We start from the raw sequence: 15,254 nt of genomic DNA, 5'->3' as shown, positions 1-15,254 counted from the left end.
GCAATTACAAACAAAGAAAAACCTCCCATTTAACGCTGTACAGCTAAATTTTACAAAAGATATCTTCTTCAAATTACTGTGCTGTAGGCAGTCTTGTCAAATAATCTCAGTAAGTACAGATTTACAGACAGAAAAGTCTAAAAAGTAAGTAAATTTAAGGCTTAACATTAAGTTGCAATAATCCTTTTAATTGAAATCTATACTACCTGTTGCTCATGACACTGAAGAAGGTAGGAGAATCATTTTCATTTCTTTCCTCCTCACACAGAGTCAATCCACTTGAAGAATTTGTTTCTGACTGCAGCATCTTGTGGGCACCACAGCCTTCTACAGCTTGCAGCTTGTCCTCTCCATCATCTTTAATGTCTAACATTTATAGGAAACAAAAGAAAAAAAACCCAAAAACCAGTTACATACACATATTGTTATTCCTTTTCATCAAAATGCCTATTTGAAGGAAGGCACTTGGATATCTGGATAATGCAAGTTTAAAAGCATCCCTGCCAGTACCACTGCAAGTTTGGTAGATGCTCAGACTACATTTCAATCAGTCATCCCCCCATTTCTTTCCATCAGACAGAACAAGCACCAGGCTGCAGTACAGGTGAGCCCACACAATCTCAGCAAGGACAGTCTTGTGAGAAAGAAGAGCACTGAAGAAGCAGCAGGGAGCTAACTCATCTCCTTGAAAGGAAGATTACTTTGGTGCAGCAGGGAGCTAACTCATCTCCTTGAAAGGAAGATTACTTCTCACATGGTTGTAACTTTCCTAGTATTGCTGAAGTGCCACAATGCATTTTCAAAGGAAAGGAATAATAGCAAAATGTTTACTCCTTCTGATAGGTAAGCAAACTGGCTGCTTAAATGGACACTTATAGGTTATCAAAGGTTGCTATGTTCTCCTTGATTTCTATAAATATCTTTAAAGTTTTGCAGAAAAAGATCCAGGTACATCTTCCCTACTGTGGTTGGGTTTATTTCTTCTTTGAGGCCAAGTACATCTGTTTCACATACAGCACAAGGAAGACAAAGGAAAGACAAAATCTTTCATATACATCTCATACGTGGTAAGACCTTCTGACCTCATAGAGAACTGCAGAGAACAAGTAAAGAAGCAAAAATGATTCACAGCATCTGCATCATACAAGCCATAGCTACAGCACATCTTGCTGCCAGACTGTCAAACTAGCAGCCTGAATTTCCCAGGGAACTTGTCTTTCCAGGAAAGGAATACTCTTAAGTGTCAGTGAGGATTAGAGAGAGACATGAAGTGGAACTGAGCTCCTGGCTGAAGGGATCAAGCTGCAAGGAACTCTTTTCCTCCAAGTGACAACTGAAAGCAGGCTTACAGCAGTGCCAAGTAGTTGCAGAACCACTGAACAAACCTGGTGCTGGGTGAAAAGAAAACCCCTCATACCCAGACCAGCCATTCTCTGGCCTCAGACATCACTGACATTCCCAAGCAAAGTGTCTCTGCCAAGGAATGACAGAGGTTTGAGTGATGCCGCTCATCTGTCCTTCACCAAGCCACATAGGCTGGGGAGTAGAGAAACAGCCCAGGTCTGCAATGACACTGCAAGATTGCTATGCAAAAACCCTTGGTACTCAGAAGTTTCAAATTCAAACACTGTAAACCCTAAATGACAGAAAAATTTGCTATGGGACTTAAGTGCTCAAGCACTTTTAAAGACTGGCTGCTTTTAAAAAAGGGGAGAGGGAAGAAAAAGTATCTGAGACAGGGCAGAGCTCCTGGAGTCAGAGGGAGCACCCAGGTACAGCCATCAGCAAGACAAAGCCCATGGGCTGTCTGGGTCAGCCCACCATATATGGATGGCCCTGCATATCCTAACTCCTCCCAACACTGACAGCAAAACTCTGCAGCTCAAATATCTGTACCCAACAGGGTACAGCCTTTTCTCTTTTGTGCACAGGAACCACAGTAGCTAAATGACACCAAAAACTTGAATTAATTTGATGTCCTTTTTTTTCAGTGCTGTTTCATTGATATTATGCTAGATGGTATCATGTGTGTGTTATTCTGCAGGGACTTGCCTGCCACATTATGTAGTACCAACACCAAAAATGGGAAAAACTCCAAAGAGAACCCATAAGGGCAAAATGACTACCATCATTAACATGGACTTAAAAACTTCTGTGACTCACTGACTGCATATTTAAGTTTTGGAATAACAGCCAGGCAGAGAAAGCCACTGTTCAAGAACAGTACAGTCCATTCAAGAGGATGTGCAAAAATCATGTTACATGAATCTCCAAATTAAGTTCAGCAGCCCTTAACAATCTAAGCACATTGGAGGGAATTTTATGCTGAATTAGTTCAACAGTATTTCACTGAAATCACGCACAAATCTAACTTTCACACCATTGCTAAGATACAGCAAGAAATAAGAAGCTTTCTAGTATACTCTTAGTTGCAGAAAAAGGTTTAATTTTCAGTAAACGTTTGTCAGAGCAATCAAGAGTGACTAAAAGTTCAAGCCCTCAGACACGCACACAAAGCTTCCATGGCCCCTTCTGACACTGCAGCCCTACATACTAGCAGGGAATGATGTGTCTGCCCACAGTGCACAGAGAGCCCAAGCCCTGCCAGCCTTCAATCTGCACCTGGAGAGTCTCAACTTGTCCAAAACCAAATTTTTGATCTCCTTCTCCATTCAGTCCCAAGTTAGCCTTCAACAAATGCAGCAGGAGCTATGCTGAGAAAACTTGCAAGAGGCAGTATCAGACTAAAAGACTGATATTCCCTCTCCTGGGAGTCAGGGATCAGCAGGCTCACAAGGAGCCTACACCTTCCTTAACTTAGACCTATAGAATAGTCATGGTGGACAAAAGACTGTGCATATACTTACCTGCCAAATCCTTTGCTATATGATCTTCAACATAAACACCACCAGCCCCCTCATTTGTTTCCAAGTTTAAACATTCCATACTTTTAATAACTGCTTGCTCTTGATGGTTAACTTCTGCTTTTACACAGCCATTTTCACAGGGGTTCAATTCCACCTGCCTGAAGAAAGGGAAGAATAATACTTAGTGCATAAAGCATTGCTTGGTAAGCTTCTTCCTGTGACAGACAAATAACAAGTAAAAAATAGCTGACAGAAGTTACAGGCTGTCTGAGCAAAGACCTTGTTTAAAATAATAACAAGAATGAGGCAGCTTTTTGCAGCAAAGAGGATTAAAGACTCAACCTCAGCTTGCACAGTTCAAGTATATTTACAATGATCTTTATTAAAAAGGTACATAATAATATGATTACAGAAAAGAAAATTGCAGGCAGGTACTGTAACTTGTAGAATATCCCCTCATTATTACTTTAAAACATACATCCTTGCCACCTACTCCAGGAATAGTCTGCTCACCATCAATGACTTTTATGAGCTTATGGAGTGGAACCTAAAATGCAGGAAGGAGCACTGAAGTGGGACAGAGTTGGCTGGTGCTTGAGCAGTAAGACACCAAGTGGACTGCAGAAAAAAATGAAAGGGAAAGGGCTGATACAGAGGAGACATGAAGTGGGATGAGCCAGATCCCTTTTGTTTCACCTGCTTCCAAGTAGGCAGCTCAGAGCAACACAATTCTGCCTGCATCCAGTAAGAGGAGTAGCAATAACGAAAGAACAGACACTACCAAACTCAGATCAGAAAGAGACTGACAGCAAAGACTTCTGTTATACCTTTCTGTTGAGGTGTGACTGGACAAGACAGAGTGCTTTACCTGAAAGATATGGAGAGGGGAGAACATTGTTTAAAGCAAGAAGACTGTATCATGTTTCTGAAACTTCACATTTTACCAAACACAAGTTGGAGTCAGCAAAAAAACCCTCCCTAATTCTCTGACCTGGAGGCAGAATACAGACAAATGTGAAAATGGTGCTACATTACTACACCATTACAATACTGTAAAGAAAAAAATAGAAAAGAAAGAAAATCAGAAGATTTCTTTCAGAAGTTAGCAAGTGTCAAGTGAGACACCATACAGTATATGGAAGAGAAACAACGCAGTAAGCTTTCTTTGTAACTTTTTTACTTAATCAAAAAGTGTTGAACAAAATAGAAGAAACATGAAGCTAGATATCAGGTATGGGGAAGCAATCTCATTTCTCAGATGCAGTCATGCATCTACTTTCCTACATAGATCTTAACTTCCTGTTTGCCAGAGATGCTCCAGTTTTCCATATATAGTTATGGATCCAGGAATCAACAAAGTGCCCTTCTCATTAGAAAGCTAAACTCATCAGCTCCCACTGACATATTAGCACATATCCAATACTGCTGTAGCTTAACAGAGTAATAATTGCTGTGAACTCCCACATGGACAAACCTGTTGTGGAGCCAAGTTATTCTGAAACACCACTGTATGAGTTTCTGTGAAACACCACTGCGTAACTTTCAAGCCCTGAAAGTTAATGTTTAATAACTTTCACCTGTCATTAAAGGTTAAGAGATTGGTCACTGCTTATTTAAAAATGGCCCTACCTCACTTGCAAACCACAATAAATAGCAGAGTATGTCCAGTGTAGAACCAGTAGCTATGATATGGGTAAAAAGGCATTACCTACTTCGACAAATGCTACTTTTGACAAAAGGACCCATTCGCATCCCTGCTGAGGCCGAGAGAAGAAGATACTGGCCATTACCTTGCTCGTTCTGAGAATTGCTAAATTTGGGGATCCAGGTGGGGTCTGATGCAATAACTCAGAAGTGAAGGCAGTATTTGCAATCTGCATACATTCTTCAAGAGTCTTCAGGAAAGTGTCACATGTTGATTTCAACAGAGCTCCCATATCAATCTCACTCTGCGGGAAGAAATCAATTGGAAGAAATAAGACTCACCACCGAAGATCAATTTGGAGCTACTAATGTTCTGCAAAGCCCACAGCTGCTACAGTTGTGATTTCTGGTTAACATGAATTAAAATTCAATGTGTCAGCTGCTCACAGAGGTCTGGCATCACATATTACTGTGGCTACATCCCCTTGCAGTACTACCACTCTTTTCAGCCTCTCAGTACAAGCAGCTTAATATGCTTGTGTTTTGAAATCAATGCCTCTTAGTTATCTTATTGGTGTTAGAAGTGCATGAAATACTAAGCCTCAAGATATTCAATAACAGCATTCCAGGAAACACCACTGACAGGAGATATGAAAAGTAAACAAATTAAATAGATGTAGAATGATCTGCAGATGATCATTTCAAAAACCCCATCAACAAAAACTTATTGGAAATGACAAAAATGCAGAATGAGGTATCACATTGCCTCTTCATCTCTGCAAAGCAAGTTATTGTTACTGAAATGCTTTTAGCAATAAATCTTTGCAGCTAAATGCCAGTAAGATCAGGCAAATAGAGTCTTCCCCCAGATGCATGAAATATGAGCAGGATAAACACCACACCACAGATCAACACCTGTGAGCTGCAAGTTCTAACAGTGCCTTTTAGTCATTTGTATACATCATGCTTCTGTCCTGTCTTTAAATATACCTTACACAGTTTGTCAGGTATCTTTACAAAGACGGTTTGGACACCAAACCAAACACCAAATGATTGATGTTTGGACACCAAACCAAAGGTTTGATCAACCTTCAGGTGTTTTGCCTGCTTGTTCTGCATCTGAGGACCTATCTCTCCAGTGGGAGGCATTCTGGAACTCCACACCAGCTTCTCTAGCAATGGAAGTACATTCTTCTCACACATTTCTCTCTCAAAGCAAGGGGCAAATCACAGTCTTTAGGAGATCCCTCTTAAATGAAACTTCTTTGGTCACAAAGATTTGCAAGGTTTGAAACTTTAACTTAAGTGAGGCAAACCAAGCAGTTCTTTATATTGCTTTTGCTCTTTTTGTGATCAGCAATATCTCTTGACCTTTTAAGGGCTTTGGATGTGTTTTGCTGAACAGGATATTAATGACTCAGGCAGAAAAATGTGCATTTCATGAAAATTATCTTTTCATAAAGGATCTTTTGTTTTTTTTTGATCCACTGTAAATGCATGATCACCTATAGGGGTGTTACTGCCTAGATCACGGATATTAGATCTCGTCTCACTACTTGCCAGCCCAACAAAGGGCAAGTCATTTGCAACAATATAGTAATACTCCATTTGAACAAGAACTGCTGTGTGAGCACTTTATTTCCCCCAGGTTCTCTGCAGAAGGAAGTTGCAACATTAAGTAACTGTGAGTGAATACTACACTGGGTATCCAGAAAAGCTCATGTGCCCAAGACCTTACACATATGGTCTATCTGTACCTCTGGTTCTGACACACCAGAAATGCTGGCTTCCTTTGTTTTATGCACTTGCTGAACAAGGAGGTTACAGTACAGTCTAAGTTCAGACATTTTGGTCTTCAAGGCTTCTGTGTTTTCAGTGAACTCTGAAAATTAAACAAAAGAAAAGTTGAATTTACTGTATCCAGTGCAAGGCAAATACACAATATTTGGTCTTAGCCGGCCTTTTAAATAGGAGAAAAGCCCTACATATAATATTCTTTGTTTTCACAAAGTAGTTTAAGCTGTAAGCAATAGCATTGTTTAGATAGGGCTGTAGGTAGAAAACAATGGACATAAAAGATGCATTCTGTCCAACAGAAAGGGATTCATTTAATATAGATATCCTTGAATCATGGGATGAACAAGATTGGAAGACACCTTTGGAGACCAGCTAGTCCTACTCCCCTGTTCAAGCAGAGTCAGAGCAAATTACTCAGGTCTAGTCAGGTTTTGAACAGTGCCAAGGAGGGAGACTACACAACCTCTTCTGAGCAGTCTTTCAGTGCTCCCTCATCTTCACAACATAAACATTTCTGCTTATGTTTCAATTCAGTGCTTTTTATAAAAATTCATGCACATCTTCTCTTGTTCATTCAGTGAGAAGACTCTGGCTTCATCTTTTTTATGCTTTCTCACTAGATATTTCCTTTAATCATCTTAGCAGCCCTTTGCTGGACTCACTCCAGTGTGTCCATATGTTTCTCGTTCTGAGAAACAGAGATTGCAGAACTGAGAAGACTAATCCAGATAAGATTAACAGTCATTCTGAGATTTTTCAGAAGTAATGTTTTTGATATTAGAGTCCCCAAATTACAAAATAAATTGTCTCTCAGTAAGACTAACATGGCTTAGTTCTGCAAATGCATTACTAGCTTTTCACCCTGTGCTACTGTATGTCACTTTGGAGATGCAACTTGGTTCTGCTTCTAGGCACTGCACATGAGATCCCATCTGGTGAAGGACTCTACAGTAACATCTTCTGCTCAGTTCTGACTCAGTTTGAACCAGTAGATGCAAAGCCTGGAGAAAACACACAAGGCTAAGAGGAGAAGCAAATCCTCACCTCAGGGAAAGGAAGTGCTTGCCACCCCCTGCATTTACTCAGGACATGAATAATTTGCTGTTTTCCCATCTTCTGTATAGTCACTGTGCTGAGGTTACACAAGGTTAAGGCATGAGGACTCACAACACAATGCTCTATGACTGATGCCACATTTGTAAGCAAGAAGAGTTTTCACTGGGGGAGGGAAGTGAGATTGCTGATGAAAGCCAAGTGGTAAGTGAATTGATTTTCACAGCCTGACCATGATCAGATTTAAGTTTCTGAATACTAATAGATTTAGAACCCAGTGCAAATCTTTTCTTAATTGCTGAGGCAATTCTCAAAGTGCAGAAGACAGCCCAATTAGAATATGGAAACATGTGAGGAACTCCAGAGCTGAAGAGATACTGGTGTGAGAGGCTGGGTCATCATATTTAGACAGCTGTACAAGGTGGGGGTCTTACATTCTTGTACAGTCTGCATCACAGTGACCCCTAGCCAGGGATTATTTACTTACTGTGCTTACAGAACCCATCAGCACATGGTTTTCAAATTATTTTTATTCAGTGTATTTTAAGAAAAAACACAAAGTTTCCAAATCTCCGCCCTGAGAATTAATACCTGAGATTTCTAGTTAATATTCACACATGTTTTAGCTTTCAGCATCACTAAAGACCTGAAGCACAGGCTGGACACTGAGGTTGTATGTACATGCACTAGGGAAAGCATGGGGAAATATAAAGCAAACATCATGTGCCAGCAAAAGGGTGTTCTTGCCTTTTTCCTTTTGTGTCCTGCTGTCAGTCAGACAGGCTTTGGCAGTTCCAAGTGCAACCAGCCACTTTTGCCTTTCAACTGCATTTCTTGCCTTCAGATAGAAGTACTGTTCCCCTGGGATAATCAGGTCCATTCGTGTGTTATCTGCAGGATGAACTGAAAGCAACATAGATTTCAGACCAGCCCCCTGGCCCTTCCCACCCCAACCAAACATCCCAACAGATGTGTTAGGTGGCAGGTCAAACAGAAAGAGGAGAAATCTATGGTCCCAACTTCCCCCACTGCCATTTTATGACTTCTCTTCTGAGTTAGGGAATGGACAGGACACACATGTGTACAGCTATGAGAGCCAGTTTTGTGATCAGTATAATCTAAGAGTCTTTATGGAAAGGGCATCCTTTTCTGGCAATCCTCTCTCTCAAGCTTCCAGTCCTTAAGTGAACCTCAAAAATGTGGCAATATGACTGAGCAGACCTAGTACTGAAGTTTATTAATTATGTTTCTAGCTTCAGCTACATGTTTATGAAGAATCATTTAAAGCTGTGTGATGCTCCACCACAGCTCTCCACTTGCACGTAGAATACCCATGATATTAGAGACTTGCAGTTCTCTCAACATTTTCAAAATACAATAGCATAAAAACTATATTTTTATAGAGTGTATTTTAAGAAAAAAAACAGTCTCCAAATCCCTGCCCTGAGAATTAATACCTCAGATTTCTAGTTAATATTCCCAAATATCTCAGCTTTTAGCAGCACCAAAGACCTGAAACATCAAGTTACTGCAAATACATACCACAAAAATCAAGCTCCCAAATAGCTCTTGTCACCTGACATTCCATCTTGAATGCAACATCACTGGACAAACTTAATGCAGCTGAGTGTTACTGTATCTTAGTTACCTTGAATTTCACAAACAGCCATTTGGATGCTTCCTTTACAACCCTTCCAGGCATCTTCCTGAGAGTCATAATAGGACAGGATGCCACCACAGAGAAGGAACCACCGAGGCTGCCAGCCTGAAAAACAAAACTGCATTTCTCAGTTACGCCTCTCCCTGCAATTCCACCATCTCTCTCACCTGAGACTTGCTGCAACTATGCCCCCAAAGAGTCTCAGTCCTGGAAAACTAAACCCTTTTATGTATTAAGATTTGTGGACAGACTTGGATGTTGTAAACCATAACCCCTGCTTGATGGCACCTACACATCCTCTGCACACAGCTGGACCACAGCAGCATGTGTCTTGAGATGCCATATGTCATTTTCAGTAGTTTTGCTAACACAGCATCACTGACTCACTCTGTCTTCCAAAACCACCTTCTCAGTTCAGCACCCCTCAATTCCTTCTACCACTCCTGAACCCACCTCTTCACTCTTCCCAAAAGCCACCCCTGCTGTCTGGCCTTACAAGTCTTCCTCCCTTGAAGGAAGGGCTAGCCAGGTTATCTTCAAAATCAACGTGTAAGAATCTCTTAAAAACCAACAGATGAACAGAGGCAGATCTGTTGATTTCTGAACATTCTGAATACCATCTTTCAGTGAAGCAGTTTTCAACAGCTTTTGAAACTCCTTGTGCTGCCCACATAAAACATAGTCTTGAATTACTGACCTGCACTTCTGGATACCTTCCCAGAGAAAAACCAAAACAAGGCTAGACCCACACCACTACTTCTGGGTAAACTTTTGCCCACCCTGCTGCCCAACTTTAGAAGTAAATCATCCTTTTTTTCTACTTTTGGAAGCACTACAGCAGTATGAAAAGATAAAACCAAACACAACCTGACAGCTGCCATTTATGTCTAATTAAAAACTACAAGCTCATTAACTTAAGAAGAAATGAGGCAGCAACGTCACTGGAGGAAAGCAGCTTTCATTTACTGAGCTGTAACAAGCTTCCCTGGCCAGGTCCAATTAATTGAGATTCTGACACTCCCACATTGTGCCAGCCAATGATCTCTGGAAGAAACACTTGGACAAGACCATGTGGGCCACATGGCTCTTAGATATTTTGGCAGGGGCATCATATAGATATTATAGATAGATATTATAGATATTCACTACTGCTGTCCCCTGCACCAGGGCTCTGCCAACCAGAACTATACCACAGGAGCCCAGGCTGGGCTTGGACTGATATCACATTGGAGGAATGACAGCTCCTTTCCCGCTAAAAACTGGTTCCTTAGACAACTGCTGAAGCCAAGCACAACACAGTTTAAGATTAGAAAGGCCTAAAGCCTCAGGCTAACAGCAGGAGTATGGTCTGCCATGCTGCCCTCCCCCGCTTTTTTTTTTTTTTAAATCAATACCACTGCATTCAGCTCAACCCAGTTTATAGATTGCTGAATCCTGTGTGGTGGCTGGAAAACAAATTAAACATAAATAATATTGCCTTCCCTTCTAGATCTCTTCCATTATTTCCCATAAGAATATAAAAATATCAAAAATCCGAAGTACTCTCAACACTTCTGGGAAAAAAATCACAAGAATGAGAAATAAAAAAAAAAAAAGAAATCAGCAAGACTAGTTTCTATTTGTCTTGCCTCCAAAATAAAGCAACTATCCTGAAAGTCACTACTGATATGTGGGAACTCACAAAAAAAGGAAGTGATTGTTCAGCAGAGAGAAGCAGTTAATTGCTTCAGACACTCAATGGCACAGAACCAATTCTTTAAATAATGCACAGTGCCACAGTCAATACAAGCCTCTAATTCACTCTGGAGCTCCTGCTGCTGTGCATGAATCATTTCAGCCATGGCCCTACAGCTTACAATTGCAGCTGATGCTCAACCAAATTGTGTCCCATCCATCAAGGGCTGTGCAATCAATTAGCCAACATACAAATCACTCTGCCTCCATCACTTTGGAGGCCGGTTAAAAATATATTATGAATGAATATATTTTTTGAGACTTTTGTTTGGCTGGTTGTTTTGGTTCTGGGTCTTAGGTTTTTTTGTGGGGAACAGAGCAACTATCTGTATTCCTTTGCAGAAGCCAATTCTTCTTTAATTATTAGATACATATTAAAAAAGATTGCGACAGACAATTTTCACCTAGGACAATATATATTTTCAGAACTGAATTGTTACACTAATAAAAACACATTTTTGTAAGAGGAAAATAATTCAAAAAAACCTCACAGCAAGGTTCTGTCAGAAGATGCACTAACCACCTGGTACTCACTGACACAGAGTCAGCAGCCATGGGAAGGTTATCCTAAACAACCAGCTAAAAATAGCATGTGGCTGGCAAATCATAGGCACTGCACGGGGATTCAATCTTTAATTACAGGAGCTTCACTTCTGCAGACAAGTGAAGAATGGAGGAACGAAAAAAAAACCAAAACAAAAACCAAAGCAGCAAAAAGATACTTAGGCGCTTCCAATAACACAAATCTTGGGTTTATTCAGTGTTATTTGCCTCCTATAAATTGTCATAGGAATATTGCAATTTTTGGAACTGAGCATTCAGATTTCACCAGATATGAAAAGGTAAAGCTAGACCTTTTAAGGTTTTACTGGTGCCAGCATTATCACAACTTTGAAGAAGAATTTAAGTCCATTATACTGGTGGTGCACAGGCAGGAAGAAATACAGTTGGTACTTCCAACATCTCATTTCAGAGGCACAGTACCATTAACAGTAAAAATTGACCTTGGTGGGGAAGGTATGTACAAAAAAATCCCCAATAAAGCACAAAGCACAATAAAAAGTGATTAGTAGCTTAAGGTCTCAGCCATAGAAGAGAGTGAAGATATTCCAGATGACTTCTCAGGCACTGGTTAAAGTACATATTGCACTTCTGTGTGAAACTTAAAGTTAGTGCCTGCAGTACCTTGAAGATTTGATACTGTCTACTACAAAAACAGATATTTAAGTAGTCTGTGCCTGCTAAGGATTCACTACTTCTCGAGAAGTTTCCAAAGAAAGAAAGATCTGCCTACTTCTATCACTACACTTTAGGAAATCTGGATGTAGCTATCACTGAGCAAACTTGACATTTCTTGATAACACAGTTGAAACTTGGACATAATTCAAACTTTAATGTTATACAACTCAGACTCCAGACATGCATTCCTTCCAAAGTGCCAAGCCTGAAGAAAAGAAAAACAAAACCAACATTTGAAGACGTGTAGATCATGTCAGACATCTACCAAGCCAAGCCGTCTGGGAGAATTACATACTCAAGAAGCCAAACTGATGACCTGGAAAACAAGCTGCAATTAAGAGACACCACTTCCACCTGCATTTCTAAAATGCATAAAGCCCAGACATCCAGTTTTTTATTATTGCTTGCTTCCCATGAGAATTATGTAACACTTTATGCTTATTAATTTCTTGAGCTTCAGAATAAGTTTTTGTAAAACTTTTGCAATAGACAGTCCTTGGACTCCTTGACCCTAATCTAGACTTTAACTGCAGATAGGAGATAATGATGAACTTTCCATGTTACAACATCTGTCTAATAGGAGGAGTTAAAGCCACCACCACCTCCCTACTGCTTATAACAAGGGCAAGATCCAAGACTTAGTTAAAGGTAGCAGAGCAGGACAGATTGCTGTTTTTCTGTGCAGGGTCACAAAAAAGTCCCAGAGTGGCTGCCCTGATAGAGCCATCTCACAGTGAGAATGAGCAATATCCATTGTTTCATCCCACCCTCAGCAAGTGTAAACTGTGCCATGTGCTCACTGTCCCACCATCTCCAGCTTTATCTCCCAAGGGCAAAAGCACAGCACATTGTCTGCCCAGTGCTGTGTCGGTGACCGATAGCTGGACAAGAACTGCTGAAAACTCAGCTCTAGCAGGGCAAAAACACTGTCAGTCAACCAGGTTTCTAGTCAGAAAAAGCAATTAGCAAGAAAGGATCTTACACAGATCAAACTTCACACTCTTCCCCTTTTTTCTCATTCAAGGAACAGAAGTAAAATATTATCCTGACATAAGCATTTTGCATTCAAAACTGGTGCCTACTTTTTCTATACAGCCACCTAAGGCTACCCAGAATTTTGGGAAGGGCAATCCCAGGTGCCGGAACACATTTTGCAGCCTTAATTCTATAATAGAACAATTTGACAGGATAAAAATCCAGTGTGTATCCATGAGGAACAGCAGAAAGGTAGACAAGAGTGTGCAACAATCTATGCTTCTTCTGTGAGCTATTCTCCTGTCACCTAGAGAGCAGCTTCTGGAAATGCCCATGTTGCAATTTTACTCTGATTATGTGCATATTAACAGCAGGAATCAATATAAAAAACCCCTTAAGTTAATGAAGATCAAATATTTAGCACCTTAACAATGGTACCACTTTTTAAAGCACTCGCTTGAGGGACGATAGAGGTTCAAGTGAAAGAAGCAACAGCTGGAACAGGCTTTAACACAACGACCTTCTCCCAAACGATTTTTCTCACAGGGATTCCATGAAGTCCATTTTTGTTTCAGTCACAACTGTCAGGGCAATGTCAGCAGCATTGAAAGAGCATCCTGTCATCACAGGGCAACTGGGTTTGTTTGCAAACGATTTTATGGCAGTGAGCAGCCAAGGCACAGAGAGCACAATGTACCAGCCAGGCATTTTTGAAGGGGATGCAGTGAAAGGATGAAGGGCAGAGAGGGGATTGTGGTGGAGACAGAAGTTCAGTAACACAGGCCCACTGATCAGACACTAGTTCAAGTAACACCAAGCTCCTGGGAGTTTTCTCCTTTGTTTATACTTCCCAGCCCCAGCAACCAAACTGCTCCTCTCTCTGACCCCTGGGGTGATTATCAGGCCAGACTAAGTTAACACACTGAATTTATGTAAGCACATACAGATACCACATGATGATATCTCCTCACCATCAGTCTACCACACCCTTGGTTTCTGTCCTACCCAGCCATTTCCTCTGACCACTTACTCACTTCAGTGCAGAGGGACTGAATGCAGAGGCACCGGTACTGCAGCATACCTGGCAGGGAATGCTGCACCATGGAGGCTCTGCAGCACTGCTCTAACACAGAGGAGAGAGGGGACACTGATTTCCATTCCTGCAGCCTCATCAAACTTTTCTACTGTGAGCAGATTACATAATTCCAAAAAGGTTGGACAAAAGCAAGGTTGCTGCATGAAGAAATACAGAAGGAAAGGAAAGAAGATAAGGAGAAAGGTCGAATCACACAAAGACAACTAAGCAAAACCCAAAGAGAATTAACTAATCAGTCCCTGAAGTATACTGCAGGGAAAGTCTCATCCAGCCAGAACTGGCTGAGAGTCAGACATTCATCTAAACCAACACCTGGATCCTGAGAGCAGCCACAGCCAGTAATAGAAGGCAGACCATTGCCCTGAAGGCAACGGAAATCTCAGCTGTCTAGGTCCACCTCCACAAAAACCAGACTTCTAATTTTATACAATCAGAACCTGGACTATACCCAGAGGCTAAAATGAAGGGCGAAATTATAAAAGGCTTTTTAGAACCAAGTCTTTTTCTAAGTGTGAAGTTTTTGATTAATTCCTCCATATCTGAAACAGAGGAGCTTATTTCCAGAGCTTGATATCAGCTGGAAGGATATGTGCCTCTCATCCCAGAAGGTCAGATTTCCTAAACTCCCAAAACAAAGACTTGCTCTAAGCAATATTATGGACATCCAGATCCAAGATACAAGAACTAATGCTTTTTCTCATTTTCTTGAGCTCTACCCCCAAGTTTATTAAGGAACTCTGAATCATTAGAGACAAGAGCAACTTAAAGTTTTATGTGAAAGCTGAAATATACTGCTTGGTGTTGGCTCTTGTTTTATCTTGGGATAAACTGAAAAGAATCCAAAGTACAACAATAAACTGAGAGAGGACGATTACATACAGGTACATGGGGAGAGCTAACTGAAGTATGTGGCATGATGCAGTGTCACTGGTGATGGCATGAAGGTGAGTCTATCATGCCTTGAGGAAGATTAATCACTTAGGGTTATAGAATTACTCAGCACAAATAAGAAAGCGAGTATTTAAGTATCAGGAAAAGCTTAGTTTTGTAAAGGAAAGTGATCAAAGCCACTTTATGGAGCATCTAACAAATACCAGGTAAGCCAGTGGAATCAGTCATCATTTTCATCTAATGAGGAAGCTGCCTTTGAACCCCACAGCCAAGAGCTGATCCAGACCATTTCTTCCAG

The 15,254-nt window shown here is 40.8% G+C and overlaps 1 protein-coding gene across 1 annotated transcript in view; it reads right to left on the bottom strand.

The window, feature by feature from the left end:
• Positions 1-15,254, bottom strand: part of PLEKHA8 (pleckstrin homology domain containing A8) — a 31,145-nt gene that overhangs the window by 11,882 nt on the left and 4,009 nt on the right. Inside the window, exons 2-8 of the mRNA XM_018909770.3 lie at positions 9,010-9,126; positions 8,109-8,264; positions 6,269-6,393; positions 4,658-4,816; positions 3,695-3,735; positions 2,868-3,025; positions 207-366 (exon numbers count right to left, since the gene is read on the bottom strand). Coding sequence (XP_018765315.3) covers positions 207-366; positions 2,868-3,025; positions 3,695-3,735; positions 4,658-4,816; positions 6,269-6,393; positions 8,109-8,264; positions 9,010-9,126 — 916 coding nt within the window. The remainder of the gene's footprint in view (positions 1-206; positions 367-2,867; positions 3,026-3,694; positions 3,736-4,657; positions 4,817-6,268; positions 6,394-8,108; positions 8,265-9,009; positions 9,127-15,254) is intronic.

This window comes from Serinus canaria, chromosome 2 (assembly GCF_022539315.1).
Source record: "Serinus canaria isolate serCan28SL12 chromosome 2, serCan2020, whole genome shotgun sequence".
Classification (NCBI taxonomy): domain Eukaryota; kingdom Metazoa; phylum Chordata; class Aves; order Passeriformes; family Fringillidae; genus Serinus; species Serinus canaria.
The sequence above is the reverse complement of the archived record's forward strand: the minus strand, read 5'-3'. Positions and strand labels throughout refer to the sequence as shown.